This window comes from Cryptomeria japonica, chromosome 2 (assembly GCF_030272615.1).
Source record: "Cryptomeria japonica chromosome 2, Sugi_1.0, whole genome shotgun sequence".
NCBI classification, from domain to species: Eukaryota; Viridiplantae; Streptophyta; class Pinopsida; order Cupressales; family Cupressaceae; genus Cryptomeria; species Cryptomeria japonica.
The window spans coordinates 663,188,406-663,206,098 of record NC_081406.1 but is presented as its reverse complement, the minus strand read 5'-3'; the positions used below and the strand labels follow the sequence as shown (position 1 = coordinate 663,206,098).

The window sequence follows — 17,693 nt, the reverse complement described above, 5'->3', positions numbered from 1 at the left end:
CTCAATATCATCCAATCATGAAAAACAAAGATTCTTTAGACAAAGAATATCATATCACTAGATATATCCATCAAACCCAAGTCAACTGTCTATTGATCATCTCTATGATAAGAGAAATGCCCCATTTAACTATTTCCTCTTGTGAAATAATATGCAACGGTTATAAATCTTATCGGCATATAATACAAGCCTCCTCAAAATTATAACTTTTAGCATTTACATAGGGGAATATTATAGATAACAAACCATGCAAGGCAAATTATAATCCATCAAATCCTCCATCCATGATTATTGATCCTAATGCATCCTTTAATAGATCTACCTCCATCCCTATGAATATTATTCTATTATATCATTCATCTAAACCTATTATTCTTCATCCATATAATCCTCATTAATCCATAAATGTACCAACCCATTCAATCTTCAACCAATTCCTCTAAATCTGAATTTAGATAACCATCCATTAACCCCTTCAACCAATTCCTCTAAATCTGAATCTACATAACCATCCATTAACCCCTAGTTCTTAATTAATATTGAGTAATGAATATCCTAATTCAAATAACCCATGTGTTAAGGTACATCAAGAAGAAACAAATCTAGCACAAGATGGTCCTTTATGCAAAAATTAAATCCCAAAGTAATATGTGTTTAACCAACTCCACACCTCAAACAAGAAATTTTCAACTTTATATCCTTTCATAAGCCCTCCACCAGTAAAATATTTAAATATTAAAACAAATATGAACTAATTCAATTAATCCAATGAACCCATTCAAAAAAATTAATTTTTAATCAACCCAAATAAATTAGGAATAATATTATCGAACGGATACTAGCAAGGAACCATAATTTTAAAAAAATTATTTGAGGAGGTATACCTCACACCCTTAGCGATCATAAATATCTCGAGGTCAACCAAAATACTTCAAGAATTTCCATTCCTATAAAATAACCAATTAAAGGAGATAATTAAATTAAATCCACCCCTTTCATTAACTCCACAAGCTCCATAAAATATAATATCTATAAGCTTCATAAAATCCAAATAAATTCTACCCACACATGAATAAAATTGGCTAACTACATCCAATATCTAATTTACGTACATGATACATCAATATTAAAGGAATTTCACCCACAATAGAAGGAAATTAAGTAGTGAAGCATCACGATCATTATCCAATGCATGATCAAGCTTATCCACAACCAACTACAAGTCAACAAAACCATATGGGCCCTATTGATCCTAAGTAAGCATAAGAGTCTCGAAAAAATGACCATCTACCTATCTAAAAGATAATCTACTATTTATAGGGCCCAACTAGACCATTTTTTGCTTTTGTCTTCTCACAAATGAAAAAAATTATCTCTAATAGCTCTATCCATCTATTTTTGGTTTTGTGTCATATTAACAAAGTAACATTCATAAATTAAAAGTGTAGAATCTTAAACTACGAAGGAAAAGGATTGATCCTACATGAAAAATGAACACTTTAATCCATTAAAGTTTACACAAACCAAGGATTCCAATATACTATATATAAATCTCTTGATGGGAAGAATAAGGATCTTAATGATACTCCTACAAGCACTAGGGTAATTTCTCCCAACATAGAAATGGGACTCTCTTAGCATTCCTACAAATAGTTTATTGCTACAAACCCTTTTATTGAAACTTCATTAGTCCCTTAAATGACCTTATCATAACCATTCACAACCATTTCATTTAGCTTGATTCTATCATCTTGGATAAAATAAATTGTGTGTATCCTTTGGCCTAGTTCACAAGGATAAAATTATCAAAACCTACATGGGAGTTCAAGATAATAATACACTATGATATTATAAAATAGGGTTTTAAATAGGTTTGGATACATTAGCATACCATTAGGAACCCATATAAATGAATAAAATCAATACACCTAATAAGTCAAAATACTATGTAATCCAAAGGAGAAAATCTCAAAAATATAATAATCCTGATTATAAAAATCCAAACCTAAACATTATATCATCTAACATTTGTGTGTAGTATAAAATATTTTCTTCAAAATACATAAACATAAAAATAAAGACTAATGAATTTAAAGCTAAAGTTAGTGGTCAACAATTGAAATTTATCAAAAATTTAAATGGGACAAACAAAAATCCATGCAATCCAAATATCTAGAAAAAACTAAATAAACTAAAAAATAAAAAATAAACTAAAAAATAAAATTCATTTAGGTCTCAAAAATGTGAGCCCATTCCAAAATCCAAAGTGCCATCAACAAATAATCTCAAAAGTTGATATTCCCTAAGATAACAAGTATTAAAATTAAAGAATATAAAACATGAACACAAAATATAAAAAAGGAACCAATCTCTCCTAATTAACATAATCAGTTGAAAAGAACCAAACTCAAAAAATTTAAGTGTGTGAACTTTTTGGTTCTAATTCTCTTTGTTCATATTAATTTTATGCATGTGCCCTTTATTATCCTTCCCTCAACCCCCTTTACCAATCATAATTGATTATCCCACCAACCTCCATCATCAAATACCCCTCAGCAATTTTTTTTCTACCATACATACTTCATCCAAACTAAATAGAACTTCATTTTCTTTAGCATTGTCTTGGGACAAGCCAACTTGGAAGTCAATGAATAAATTTTGCAAGCATAAAATAATTAATCATGGAAGAAATTGCTTGAATCCAGAAACATTAAAAAATATTCTAATACTGAAAATCATTCCTTTGGTGTCTTGGGAAAGTGCAGTTATGAATACTCATTTGTATGTATCATGTGTGAAACTAGTTCTTCTATGTACTCTACACTTGGCAAAAGATTATTATACTTACAAAATTCATTCATCCTTCACGCTCATCAACCAACCATCCATAACACACTATCATATATTTTCCAGCATTTATACCCAGAACCCCATATAATAATTCTTATACTCATTCTCACTTGTGACCTTAATTAAGAAACGAACAAGATACTAGAACATGTTTTTGGTAATTCCTTGATGTGTCAAAACATAACATAATAAATGGAACACAATATATTCTTATGCAATGTAGTCCTTCAAAATCATATTTTGGATCTCATACCTCATCAACATTCATAATTTGATCACTGTATCCATCCAATACCTAATTTATTATCGATGATAGAATATTTTTTATCTAAAATAATTCAATTTTTTCCCATTATAAATTTAACAAATCCAATTATATAAAAAATATATAATCGTAAATTATAGATGCAAACAAACCTTCAATATTTTGATCTCATACCTAGTATCTAATTAATGTACATACAAATATAACACATGAAATAAATTCATAAGTTAAAGCTCTTAATTATTTAAACACAATAGTACCATCACCAATAAATCTACAAAAATCTTGCCAAGTAACTTAAAAAATATCCAAATTTCATCCTTAGTCTCGTTTAATTATAAATCTTATTTAATTTTTAATCAACCAACCATCAATTTGAATAATTATATATTCCTAATCCTTGTGTAATTCCCCAGAAATATTGTTCCCACATTAATAGTGCTACCATCACTATAAAATAAATCAATTGTTAGATTTTTTTTTTTAAATAATGCTTGGTAAACTTTTTAATGTGACCGGCAACGCTGGCATGACACGCCCTTCGGGGCCACGTGAAACACTTTTGACCCGAAGCTATGAACCGGTGAGGCCACAACTAGGGGACCTCACCCCCACACTTCACTTGTTCAAACCCGCGAGAACAACGGCCCAGTGAAGACACAAAGCCTGCAAACACAATGGCCCAGTAGGGTTTTGAACCTTGGTGGCTGCTTCACCAACAGAGTGTTTTAACCGTGACACTACATGTCTGAAGACTCAATTGTTAGATTTAATTATTATTACAGAAAAATCATATTTATCTTTTTCTATAGTTGTTTGTGCATGCATGTTTGATTTCCTATGCATTATTATTTCATGGATTGTATTTTAGAGTCAATCCTTGGAGGACCTCATGATTTGCATCATCACATTTTTTCATGTCATAATGTTTGAAGGCATATTCCAACTTTGATATTAGTTCCTCGTGTATATAACACACATTCATAATGATCCTTATATTGTGGTGCATAATGCTAGGTGCTACAACCAATACTTAAAAAGAAATAGAATCTCCTCAATTATTCATCTAAATGTGTATCCCTTAAACAATTCCCAATTACTATATCATGAAATTATCATTTTTTCCTCTTCATTCATGCTTATCATAAGTCTTTGCACTTCTCAACCCCTTAAATAATATTATTTCTTCATTTCCTTTCATCCCAACTTTCATAAATCTAACCATCTCCCCTCTTCTATCTCTTCAAACCCCCTATTCATTCCGTATCCACTTAGAATTGGTTTAAATGAAAAAATGATTGTATTAAGCCATTTTATTATTTCATATTTATATTTTATAATTCACTAATATTTATCAAAAAAATTTATTCAAATAGACTAAAAAATATTTTTTTAAATGTAAATTCCCCCACATTTGAAAATTATTGCAAAATTATAATAGGGTAGGTGACTACTTTGAGATGCAAAGGCCAAAAGGTTTCCAAAACAAGGGACGTATATTGTAAGGAATTTGTGTACAAATTCTTTGAAGAAAAAGTGAAAATTAAAAGGCACTAGAATGTTTACGATAGAACTAAGTTTCATCCTCATTAGGCTAGTTGAGTTTCTATGTCATAAAATATTTTCCTTTAGAAGGGAGGCTTACTACTATCCATGAACATCATTTTCCCCTACTAAACCATATTACACATGGTGAAAATATATTTCCCTTCTACCTACTCTTTTCAATTTAGAATTGTGCTAATGATGGAGCTATTCCTCCTCTCCACCAACATCTCATCATGACCATTTATTAATTCTAGTTATCTATTTTTCCCCAACCTTTTCCCACTAGCTCTAGTCCCATCACTTTTGACCATGTTATTTATAAAACCTAGACACCTGAGAAACAAAAACTAGTAAAGGAAAGACAAAATTACCTAACACTAGTATGGTGGTAGCTTTCTATGTGATGTCAAACATCCCTCCTCTTTATGTTGAACTTTTTAAGATTACCCCTAATAAGAGGATAACCCAATTGCCTAATGTTGCATCCCCTCCCAACTAAATAAAAGGGGTTTGAAAAGCCTTGACCCTCAAATAATAAGTGTTCATAAGAGAGGATTAAAATGAATGAAGTGATAAGGGTAAAGATAAGATAAGTAATGGTGGCACTCATGGTGGTCATAGATCGACAAGAATCACTAATGCGACTACTTCAAGATTAAAACACCTACATATGGTCACTTTATTGAGGACAATGAGGATGATTAGGAGGAAGATAAGATTGAGAAGGAAGAGGATTACAGGGAGGATAAATTGAGGAGGAAGATGTTGTTAGTGATGAAGAAGAAGACACTAGCGAAGATAAAATAGATGAGGAAGAGTAGGAGGAAGATGATGGAGAATCGGGACATTGGCTATCACTCAACTAGATAGAATGGAGTTAGGGAAAACACTATGGTTCTCCCTCTCAAGAATAAAGTTGATAAGTTACAAAAAAGTGAATAAGCTTGAGGAGAGGTTGGAGGAGAAGAAAAATGAAAATTTTAGCAAAAATGAACAAGGCTTCAATACTATCATTAAGATTACCAATGGTATAATGAACAAATCCATCATGGCAGTTTTTCTATAGATCTCCAAGATAAAAGAATAGAGGAAAAAACAAGACATAGTGGCTGGTGAAGACAACAATGAAGATCATGTTACAACTAATAAAGACACTTGGGGGGACTCTTTGGACTCCCTGGTGGAACTAATAAACCTCATCAAATGATATTAATATTGTGTGTTTGATGTCTTGGTTTGTGGTTTTGTCATTAGTATTATTTTTAATTATTAGTTTATAGTTGGTCTGCCTTCATTTCTATTTAAGAATAAAAAAATTCTTAGTTTATGGGTAGTTTGATGGTTATTTCTTAGAATTTGGTTCTTTGGTTGGGTACTGGTCATGCGGATGGTTTGGCTCACTTTTTCTATTTTGTTTTGTTTCTTAGGATAATGGTCATTCCCTACTTAAATAATAAAAAATAATGAAGCATTTTTGGAATCTTTATTTAATTTATACTTTACTCAACTCAAGAATCTTCATCTAGCTATCTCCAAGTATTGCCATATTCACAATCCTAAAAATTTCATATGTCCACTTTTCTATAGGATATGTGTATGCTAATTAGTTTTCCAACATTTTATCCATTTAGTATGGGATAATAAGGGAGATAAATGCCAAAGAAAGAATTGATATTGTAGCTTGTATCATCAATAATGTCTATCCATATCATGATAGATTTTTTAAATATTTAATAAAGAAAAAACCCCTAAGAAATTAGAGTAATATAAAAGGGGAAAAAGAAGTGTCAAATCTTTCACATCGTTACATTACAAATCCTAATCCACGTACTCTCATATTCACCTTGATTTGTATATTTTTATTATTGTATATTATATTAGATAAATATACACAATACATTAAATTCATTTTACAAATAAATCATATTCAATGTATTTCTTTTTAATAATAGTATTGTTTTATTATATTTATAAAACTATCTTTATTTATAAATGTAGTTTATTTATCTAGCCATTATAGTATATGCATTCATGGCTTTGAAACAATTAACCTTGTTTGGACTATTCATTAAAGTTGGGTTTCATTCAACTAATAGCATTATTTTCGATATTTCCAAGTATTGGCATATCCTCAACCCCAAAATTCTCATATGTCCATTTTTCTATAGGACCTATGAAGGCTTGTTGGTTTTCTATCATTTTTATCCACTTATTATGGACTAATTAGAAGCAATAACCATTATTTTTGTAAATTGACTCATTGATAGTATTTGTGCATATCAAGAGAGATTTCTAAAAAGACTTAAAAATCAAGAACCTACCTTAAAAGTATTAAAATAAAACAGAATAAGGGAAAATAAGTGTTGAGATTTAAAAATAATAAAAAATAATTTGTAATTGATTTTACATGATGGGAAATTTTTTGAACAATGAATGCCACCATTTCTTTAACGCTTAGTTCTTATTAAGAAATTTTAAAACATCATGGAATAAGTTGTTGTCTCTGAGCTGGAAGGAAAGTAGTTCTCCAACTATTTTACAAAGCAATTTTGAACGTAGTGAGAGTCACATGACTTAGTTTTTTTCTTCAATGAATTATTTAAATTGATTATATGACATCTTAATAGAGAGAATATTAAAAAATTTATAGAAGTGTTTGCATATGATATCTACATTAAAATTAAATTGTATGCTTAAAATTTATACTACGTGTGATATTATTCATGAAATGACAAGCTTTATTATTTTTTACCTTGTAAGTATAGTGGTTGAGGTTTCCAAAAAGAACATAAATTGTACATTGCTTGAAAGAGAAGGAGTCACTTATTAAAAAATAGGCTTTTTATATATGATAAATTAATTGTTTAAAAACATTAATTTATATTAGTTTTAAAATTATAAATTTTGCATTAAAATTACATAGGTTGTATGTCACAACCCTCCTTTATCACCTTTTGATTTGATACAATTCTATTATATTTTGGGTTGAGCTATTGAAAATGATTGAATAAATATTATAAAAGAATAAATAATGGATCCACACACACACTTGGATAATATAATTCAAAAGGCATTATTTATTTTTATTTTATTCCGAATTATGACACATGTTGTAGGAGGAATTAGAAGCTTCTAGAGGAATCTTCAATACCTTGCATGTAACTCCCCCACTAGGATTTTAATCAATTTTGCATAAGCCCAATATTGAAAAAGAATCTCATTCTTAATTAATTTCTCTAGATAGTGGAATTAAGAGACTTTTCCTATATATTGTATGCAAATTTTCATAAGAGGGAGTTGATTATGTTTTGAAGAAAATTTCCCAATTTCCTTGTTGTTAGTAGTAGGATCTTCTTTGGTAGTCACATTTTCGTTGTAGGATTGTTAAGTTGTTCTTGAAGATTTCTCTCAAGTTGCAAGGAAGCATCTAAGAAGATAGCCAGAAGATTGGAGAGGATTCAACATCGAGCTTCAATAAGTCAAGTTCTCTTCTTTTATCATCTCTCATTTACATATGAAAAATTTGTATTATCAAAAAAAAATATAGCTTCTAGATCTTTCTTTAAAAACAAAAATTTAGATTGTAAATCCTTTTTTTTTTAGAGATAAATATTGATAAAGGTACTTTCCATATAATGCATGTAAAAGATAGCTTTATTATTTGTTTAATTTTCCTTAGAAGAAATTAATATCAGATCTTGCTTTTGCTTTTCAAAAAAAAAAAGAGATTTTCTAGATCTGTGCAAAAATCATATTTCCTTATTTAATTACTTTTTCTGATTAAACTCTTCTCTGTGTGATTAAATGATAATCACTTGTGTATGAATCTTGGAATGGGAATTTGAATGTAAATCTTATTTCTTAAATTTAATCTTACTTCCCTATGGAAAATCTCACCTCTATATAAATACAAGTTTGATCATTTGTATATGAAGTTATTTAAATATTTTTCGTGTGAGTAAAAAAAAAAAAAACCCATTTCTCTCTGAATGTAGATTTGATTGTTTGTGTGTAAATTTTAATCCCATACTTAGTTCATTCTCCTCTAAGAGTAGTCTTACTTCTCTGTGAACAGAAAATGTCTGGAAATAAAGTATAAACTTCACTGTATTCATTATTCCCTGTGGAAATAAAGTATAAATCTCTCTCTGTGACAAAAACTATGTACATTTAGGTGTTTATTATAAATAAATTATGCCTGAGAAAACTCTATTTACCTCAACTCCAACTATATTGAGAAGATTTCATCTTTATCTCAAAAGCCTTCAAAAAAAAAAGGGATCTTTCTATGTGTATCCACGAACAGTTTATAACCCTTGAGATTGAATTTATATCATAAATTTCCTTGATTAAATTAACTCATTTTTATCTATATTATTATTATTCTCATGGAAAAAGTTAATTAAAATTTATAAATTATCATAAATTATATATTTTTATAAATAATAAAATTTGCATTTGATAATCTTCGGTGTTATTTCATTCGAAGCAATTTATTGTTGAGCAGCGTGCAGGGGAGGCAGTATTAAGGCAACCACCGAGAGTGGTACCCCCCCCCACTATCCTACGGTCACTGTTACGGCAGTGGCCATAGGGTAGTGGAGGGGACCACAGTGGTCCCCTCATCACTGCGGGCCTGCACCCGCAGGTCCGCAGTGATGATGGGGCTCGTGACCCCCCCCACTCCCCATTAACTTTAAACAGTGTCTCGTACTTTTTTTTAAGTTGTTTAGATTTTTTTTAATATTAAATTGCTAACAATTGCCTTAGTTAAATTTTAAGTTAGTAAATTAAATTTGGGAAAATCTATAAATAATTAGGATATTGTGTAATGAATTTGTAATTTTAAATTAATGTATATAATTGGAATCTCTAAATCCATTTGAGATTTGTTGGGTTACTTGGTCAGAAATTTTAGGTTCATTTAAAACAATTAAGTCATATTATTATGATTTGATCCAAAATTGCCAAAAGTCTAAACTAACTGTTCATTTGAACTAGTAACTCTATAATTAATTATTCTCATGATAGAAGTCAACATTTCATAATTTTGCATCTAAATGATGTTATTTTTGCATCATACGAATTTATTATATATTAATTTGCAATCATTGATAAGCAAGTTACATTCCATCATCTTCAAGCAAGTTACACGCTTTAATATGTGAGTTCATAATTGTCATTATCATGTAATTATATATTAAATAGTTTAGTTGTAGAAAATGGTATTTTTATCAAATGGTACTTGAATGCCATCGAAGTAATTGCTCCAATTAATTAAATTTTGCAATGTCTAACTATGTACATTCATTTCATGATTGTTTTCAAGCATGATGATTTTTTTCATAGCTTTTTAGCTAGAAAACTAAATGAAGGAAGTCAGAAAACCAAAACCTAGTAGCGTTCGGTATATACAGTGCCTCTGAGTCACACTTATAGGTAATGTCGTCATGTTGAACTACTGCACTTATGCCTAATAAAGCTACATCAATGACGTCTATGGCATCGCCCCTATAAATCATTGGGGAGTAATAAGGGACACTTGGAAGTTAAAATCCAAGGGGTGGGTAATGTTAGGGTTTCTAGTAGATTCAAAGCAAATATGAACTAACAATAATATGTAGATTTAAATACAAAAGATAAAGAAATAAAACAGGACACAAATAACACAAAGATTTAACATGGTTCACCCAGAATGGGTTACGTCCACCATACACAGCCGTCCAATATTTTTTATTATCTGGCAAAAATAGTACATCAACCTTACAATGCCTTAAGCATCCCAGCCACTTATAACATGCATTTTTAGGGGAACAAACAAAGTCGGCCTTTTTTAGGGTTTTATTACAATGTCAATTTTCATCAACAAAAAATGACAAATATCAATACTTTGTTTATCAGTCGCCACATATCAATAATCTCCCACTTGAGACTAATACTAGACAACACCACTGTACTTGTAGCATCCACTAGATAAAACACTTGGACTTGACTGGTATAAATTCCACACTTATCAATCTAGAAGACCAACGGAAACTGATGAAGAAATCAGCTTCTCCTGTGGAACTATCTTCATGAACATATTGGCAAGATTCTCACTTGTGTGAATCTTCTCAAGTTGTGACTGACCCTCCTCCAAAACAATCCGAATGAAGTGGTACCTGAGCTGAATGTGCTTTGTCCTTGAATCAAAAGTAGAGTTCTTTGCAACATGAATGGCACTCTAGCTATCACTATACAATGGACGATCCTCCTATGTCTGACCCAATTCCTCCAGAAAAAATTGTAACCAAATCATCTCCTTGCTGGCTTTTGTAGCAGCAACATACTCAGCTTCAGTGGTTGAAAGTGCAACAACCTTTTGCAGCCTAGAAATCCAATTGACTGTAGTTCCCCCTATAGTAAAAACATACCCTGTAGTACTCCTCCGTGAATCAATATCACCTGCTAGATCAGAGTCAACGAATCCCCTCAAAATAGCACTAGATACTTTGAAACATAATGTCTTCATAGTAGTTCCTTTCAAATACCGAAGAATCCATTTCACAGCATTCCAATGTTCCATACTCGGATTACTCATAAACCTGCTTACAACTCCCACTGCATGTGCAATATCTGGCCTTGTGCATACCATTGCATACATCAGACTGCCAATAGCTGATGAATACAGGATGTTAAACATTTTATTTACCTCTTCCTATGCCTTTGGGCACATCTCCTTAGTCAATTTGAAATGACTAGCCAAAGGTGTACTAACTATTTTTACATCCTGCATGTTAAATCTTTTCAACACCTTCTTTATATGTTTGCTTTGGGACAAATTCAAGGTTCTATTTTTCCTGTCCCGTGTAATCCTCATACCAAGAATTTGCTTAGCTACACCCAAATCCTTCATAGTAAATGACTTGGCTAATTTCTGTTTAAGATCATTTATATGTTGCATGTTAGACCCAGCAACAAGCATGTCATCAACATAAAGAAATAGGATAATATAACTACCATTACCCAATCTCTTAAAATATACACAATGATCAGAATGACATCTATGATAACTGTGTTCAGCCATGAAACTATCAAATTTTAAATACCATTGTCGAGGTGCTTGCTTTAGGCTATACAAACTTTTCTTCAACCTGCACACCAAGTTCTCCTTACCTTTGACCTCATATCCCTGTGGTTGTGACATGTAAATTTCCTCCTCCAAATCTCCACGGAGAAAAGTTGTTTTGACATCTAATTCTTCAAGATTTAAATCATCTGCAGCCACAAGACTAAGTACAGTTCTAATTGAAGTCATTTTTACAACTGGAGAAAATATTTCATCATAATCTATACCCTTTTTCTATTCAAAACCTTTTACCACAAGTCTGGCCTTATATCTTTTCTTACCTCCTTCCTCCTCCTTTAGCTAATAAACCCATTTATTAGGCAAGGCTCTTTTTTCTGTAGGTAAAGGGACTAAGTCCCAAGTCTTATTTTTTATCAAGGAGTCCATCTCCTCTTTCATGCCTAGCTCTCAATATTGTTTGGCATCCGCCTGCATTGCTTCTTCATATTCTTCTAGTTCACCAGAACTAGTTAATAATATAGAATACAAAGAAGGAGAAAATCTTTCAAGGGGTCTACTTGACCTCGTAGATTGTCTAACACTTACAGGATTTTGTGGGACAATCTATTGTTGTTGAGCATCAGGTACCTGTGGCATTTCATTTTTTCAGGAATCTCATCCAACACCACATATTCTTGTTTGTCCTATTCATGCTTCTTTTCCTACATTTGTTCTTTATACATAACCTTCTCATTGAATATAACATCTCTACTTCTAATTATTTTCTTATTTTCAAAATCCCATAACTGATAGCCATATTCATCTATCTCATATCCAATGAAGGTACATTTCTGAGATTTAGCATCAAGCTTGGTTATGTTTTCTTTATCAATATGGACAAAAGCTTCGCAACCAAAGGTTTTCAGAAAAGAATAATTCATCTTTTTACCAGTCCATGCCTCCTCTGGAATACCACCATCCAAAGGGGTTGAAGGTCCTCTATTTATCAAATAGACAACAGTATGTACAGCATCTGCCCAAAAATGTAAGGGCAATCTAGCATGCAATCTCATTCTCCTCGCGCATTCCATGATAGTCCTATTCATTCTCTCTGACACACCATTTTCCTGTGGAGTTCTTGGAACTGTCTTCTGCTTTCGAATCCCATTTAAGGAGCAGTAATCTTCAAATGTTTTGTTGCAATACTCACCTCCATTATCCGATCTGAGACACTTCAACTTTTTTCCTGTCTCATTCTCAACCAAAGCTTTCCATTTTTTAAAAGTTTCAAAAACATCTAATTTTTGTTTTAGGAAATATACCCATGTTTTTCTAGTTGAGTCATCAATAAAAATAACATAATGACAAGAGCCACCAAGAGATGATACCTAATCTGGTCCCCATACATTTGAATGCACAAGCTCTAACTTCTCACTCTTCTTCTCTTTCCCAACCTTGAGAAATCTGACTCTTTTCTGTTTACCATGAACACAGTTTTCACAAAACTCTAAATCAATCTTCTTTAGTCCTGGCAATAGATTTTTGGAGTGATGTATTTTCATCCCTTTCTCACTCATGTGCCCAAGCCTATGGTGCCACATTATCGAATCTGTTCTTGCAACATCTATTGTTGATGTCCCTACAGTAACTTTATATGTAGCAGCTAGGGTAGAGTAAGTGTTACCAATACATAGATATAATGTGCCTACCTACGCACCTTTAGCTACTACTAATGATCCTTTACTAACCTTCCAGATACTATCTGAGAAAGTAACTATGCAACCTTCACTACCTAGTTACCCTGCAGAAATTAAATTTCTTTTTAAATTAGGAACATGTCTTATCTCCTGTAGAAACCAGTCATTTCCATTCTACAACTTGATTTTTATCTTCCCTTTTCCAACAATTTGATAGGGCTCATCATCACCCAAATATACATGTCCAAAATCACCTTGAACATAATCTAGAAAATATTTTCTATTGGGTGTAGCATGAAATAAAGCCCCAGAATCTATTACCCAGAAATTATTAACATTATCCAAACATAAGATTAAAGCATCTTGTAAAGTATTACTTGAAATATTAGCTTCCTTACTGTCATTTTCATTTTTGTCTCCTTCTTTGTTTTTTTGAGACCAACAATCTTTCTTTAGATGACCAGGCTTTTTGTAGTACCAGCAATCTTTTTTTCCTCTAGATTGAGAGTGTCCTTTCTTTGACTTCCCTCATGACTTCTCATTCCAAGAGCCTTTTCCTCTTTCCTTTCATCTTCCTCTGTTCTCCACATTCAAAACACTACTTGATGATGTTGGAGTCTCACCTGTGCTTTTCCTTCGCATTTCCTCGCTTAGGATAACACCAATAATATTATCAAATACCAAATTATTTTTACCAGAGACAGAGTTACTTATAGCCATAACCAAGCTATTCCATCTTTCTAGCAAAGAACATAAAATCAAGAGAGCCCTAACCTCTTCTGCAAAGGTAATTTTTATCAAAGACAATTGACTTGTAATTGTATTAAATTCATTTAAGTTCTCCGCTACAAGTCCTCCCTCACTCATTTTCAAATTAAACAAACACTTCATAAGAAATACCTTATTCGAAGATGAGGGTTTCTCATACAACTTAGCCAATGTCGCCATCAAATCTACAGTCATTTTTTCTTCTATTATATTGAATGCTACAGATGGTGCAAGGCACAATCGAATGGATCCTAGTGCCTTTCTATCTAAAATGTCCCACTCTTCATCTGACATTGTGGTCACTTTCTTTGCCTTTTCTTCCAACAGCCGCCACAAATCCTTTTGATACAGGTAATCCTCCATCTGCATTTTTCATAACTGATAATTCTGGCCATTAAACTTTTCGACCTTGAATTTGGAATCCTCCATTCCTCCCACTCAAATCTGAAAGTCCTGCTAATTTATAGAAAACCTTGCTCTGATACCAATTGTTAGGGTTTGTAGCAGATCCGAAGCAAATATGAACTAACAATTATATGCAGATTTAAATACAAAAGATAAAGAAATAAAATAGAACATAGATAACACAGAGATTTAATGTGGTTCACCCAGAATGGGTTACATCAACCATACACAACCATCCAATCTTTCTTATTATCCAGCAAAAGTAGTACATCAACCTTACAATGCCTTAAGCATCCCAACCGCTTATAACATGCATTTTTAGGGCAACAAACAAAGTCGGCCTTTTTAGGGTTTTATTACAATGTCATTTTTCATCAACAAAAAATGACAAAAAAAAATTTCTCGGGGGCTGTCGCCCTTGAACCCTCACAGCGGGCTTCGCCTGCTTTCCTGAGGCCCGCCCTGACCCCAGACCCCAACGAGGATACGTACTGAGTGTACAGTACTTTGCTAATCAGTCACCACATATCAACAGGTAATCCCCCTTGAATAGATAATCTAATAAGATAATTCTTAAATGATTTTTATATTCGTTGAGTTAAACCATAGTAAACCCCCTTTAGGGTTGATTAAGTGAAATGCTTTTATGAAATTGATTTAATCTTGAAGAGTTGTTGATGATTGACAATTGGGTCAAGGGTGATGCTTATGATAAGTATTAGGATCTAATTGTTTAGGCCACGAGCAATAGGCCACCTTAAGCCTTTTCTTAAGTGCTACCACCATGGGTAGCAACCGCAGAGAAATTGTCTAGGACATTGACCCTAGAAAGGGTTGCGTACCCACTAATCAGTTTACAACAAACCATAGAGTAGAAAACAGAACTACATAATTTATGCCTTAATCCCATGCCAAAATGGGTATGTAGGCAGTCTTGGGACGGAGTTGTCCCTAGTACTCAGGCGTTCATGGGTGGGGTCTAGGTTTGGTAAGAAGGAGGATTGAGTAGAATCCTAATTTGAAAGATAAGTATAATAAAAAGGAAAAAGTAATTCAATGCATACTCAAAAGGAATCTCGTATTGATTTGCTTGACTTTCTGAGGCTTTAAGCCAAATTCCGAGGCAGAATTCAAGCTTGTATTATGTTATTTTAATTTCTCCTAAGGACAGCGACCTCGGTGCACTCCTATTAGAAGAGTGTAGTACTTAGTGAGTGACTCAAGACCCGAATGGTCCCGATGAGTCTAAGTCTCTGGCCAGAGCACCTCCTATCCCAATTGGATAGATGCCAACCCCGTATGGGTAGATGCCTACTCCATATGGGTAGATGCCTATCCTGTATTGGATAGATGAAACCTTCTGCTCCATATGGACAGATGCCTAATCCCAATGGATGGATGCCCAGAGTATGCGATTGAATCAAACACAAATGATTAAAGTAAACAAAAAAAAAAAAAAAAGTGGTCAAATTTTGTTGGGCTAAGTAAAGTAGGTAATTACATTGTACAAATTGAGATAATATTTTATTATGTGATAGTAATGACATAACATTTTGCTATATAATTATATGTACAATAGATTAGATTGACTTCTATTTCATACAAAATTAAATGTTTAAGAGATGAATAGTTCTACAGATTTCTAAATTTTTAGTTAAACTAAAACTGTCAATTAAATGATATTAAGTGACCCTTTATGATATATCTATTAATAGATTTCCATTTAAATAATATGAACAATATATTTTATTGTTAAATCATATTATAATAATTAGCCTCATAATTGAGGTCGCTCAACCATGGAATCTTCTCCTATAATTGGATCCTAAACTATAATCTCAGCTTGTGGTCTCTAGAAATTTCACAGATTTTAGTGACTGGGCTCTGAACAATTCATGAAGTTATGGAAATTGGAAACATCGTGAAGGAAACAATTAGAAATGAGAATTTGAGTGACGATGGTGATAAATCTTGGAAACCCGTGTGTTGTAACGATGACGATAAATTTGGGTTGGAAGATGGCAATGAAGGGGAAACGAATCTGTTTGCTCTGAGTGCTGAGCTTTCTTGGCTTGGGGAGAAAGCCGAGGAAGTGAAGCGATTCTTACAAAGCGAAAGCCACGATGTACAGGAACAACCCAACTCCATAATCTGCCATGAGATCGTCACATCTTCTTCGATCTTCTCACAATGTCATCAAAGTTTGAGTTTTCCAGGCGGGGAAGAAATTGTAGAAATGGAGGAGGCTGATATTCTTGCAGAGCACACCCATTTGTGTAGCATCTGTGGGAAAGAGTTCAGGCGAGACGGGAACGTGCGAATCCACATGCGGTCCCACGGTGAGGAATACAAAAGCAAGAAAACCCTAACATCTAGCAAGCCCAAGGACCAAAAGTCATTCTATTCGTGCCCCTTCCAAGGCTGCACACACAACAGGCGTCATCCGAATTTCAAGCACTTGAAATCCATGGCATCCCTGAGAAACCATTACAGAAGAACCCACTGCGCTAGGATCTATGCCTGCAACAACTGTGGAAAGGAGTTTTCTTTCTTGGGAGATCTGAAAACCCACGGAAACAAGTGTGGGCATAGTAAATGGCAGTGTTCGTGCAGCCTCAGCTTTTCAACGAGGAACAAGCTGCTTCGCCATTTGGGATTAGGGTGCCATGGCCATAAGCCTGTTCCTCCTGCTCCTGCTGTTTCTGCTCTCAATGGGGAGAACTCCACGGGCAATGATAAACCACCGGGATAGTTAGCTCAGAACTTTAATATTTTGCCAGCAGAAAACTCATCTAGTTTAACACTATGCCCACCGCGTGCTCAAGTTGTAGTAGCAATAATGGATGCACGATTGAACAGCGTACAGCGAGTTGAACATCGGTATGAGAAGATGGAGAATGGATTTACTGTCTCAAACCCTAAACTACTGTAGGCTGATTTGTTTCTTTCTTTAGCAGATAATTCAGGCCCACCACTTTGTTTTTCAGATAATGCTATTATCATGAGCATCTCCTCATAGTTTTTCTTTCACCCTTCAGGCTTGTAATCATTTATGTGTTGTATTTGTAATTTTTGTGTGGAGTTTGAGGTTTGACTTATATAGGATAGATTA

The 17,693-nt window shown here is 33.0% G+C and overlaps 1 protein-coding gene across 1 annotated transcript; it reads left to right on the top strand.

Annotated features, from left to right (window-relative positions):
- The first annotated feature begins 16,484 nt into the window (after positions 1-16,484).
- On the top strand, positions 16,485-17,333 carry LOC131061639 (protein SENSITIVE TO PROTON RHIZOTOXICITY 2-like). The gene has a single exon (XM_057995432.2). It carries the CDS (start codon positions 16,485-16,487, stop codon positions 17,331-17,333), a length of 849 nt encoding a protein of 282 aa, XP_057851415.2.
- Positions 17,334-17,693: the final 360 nt, after the last annotated feature.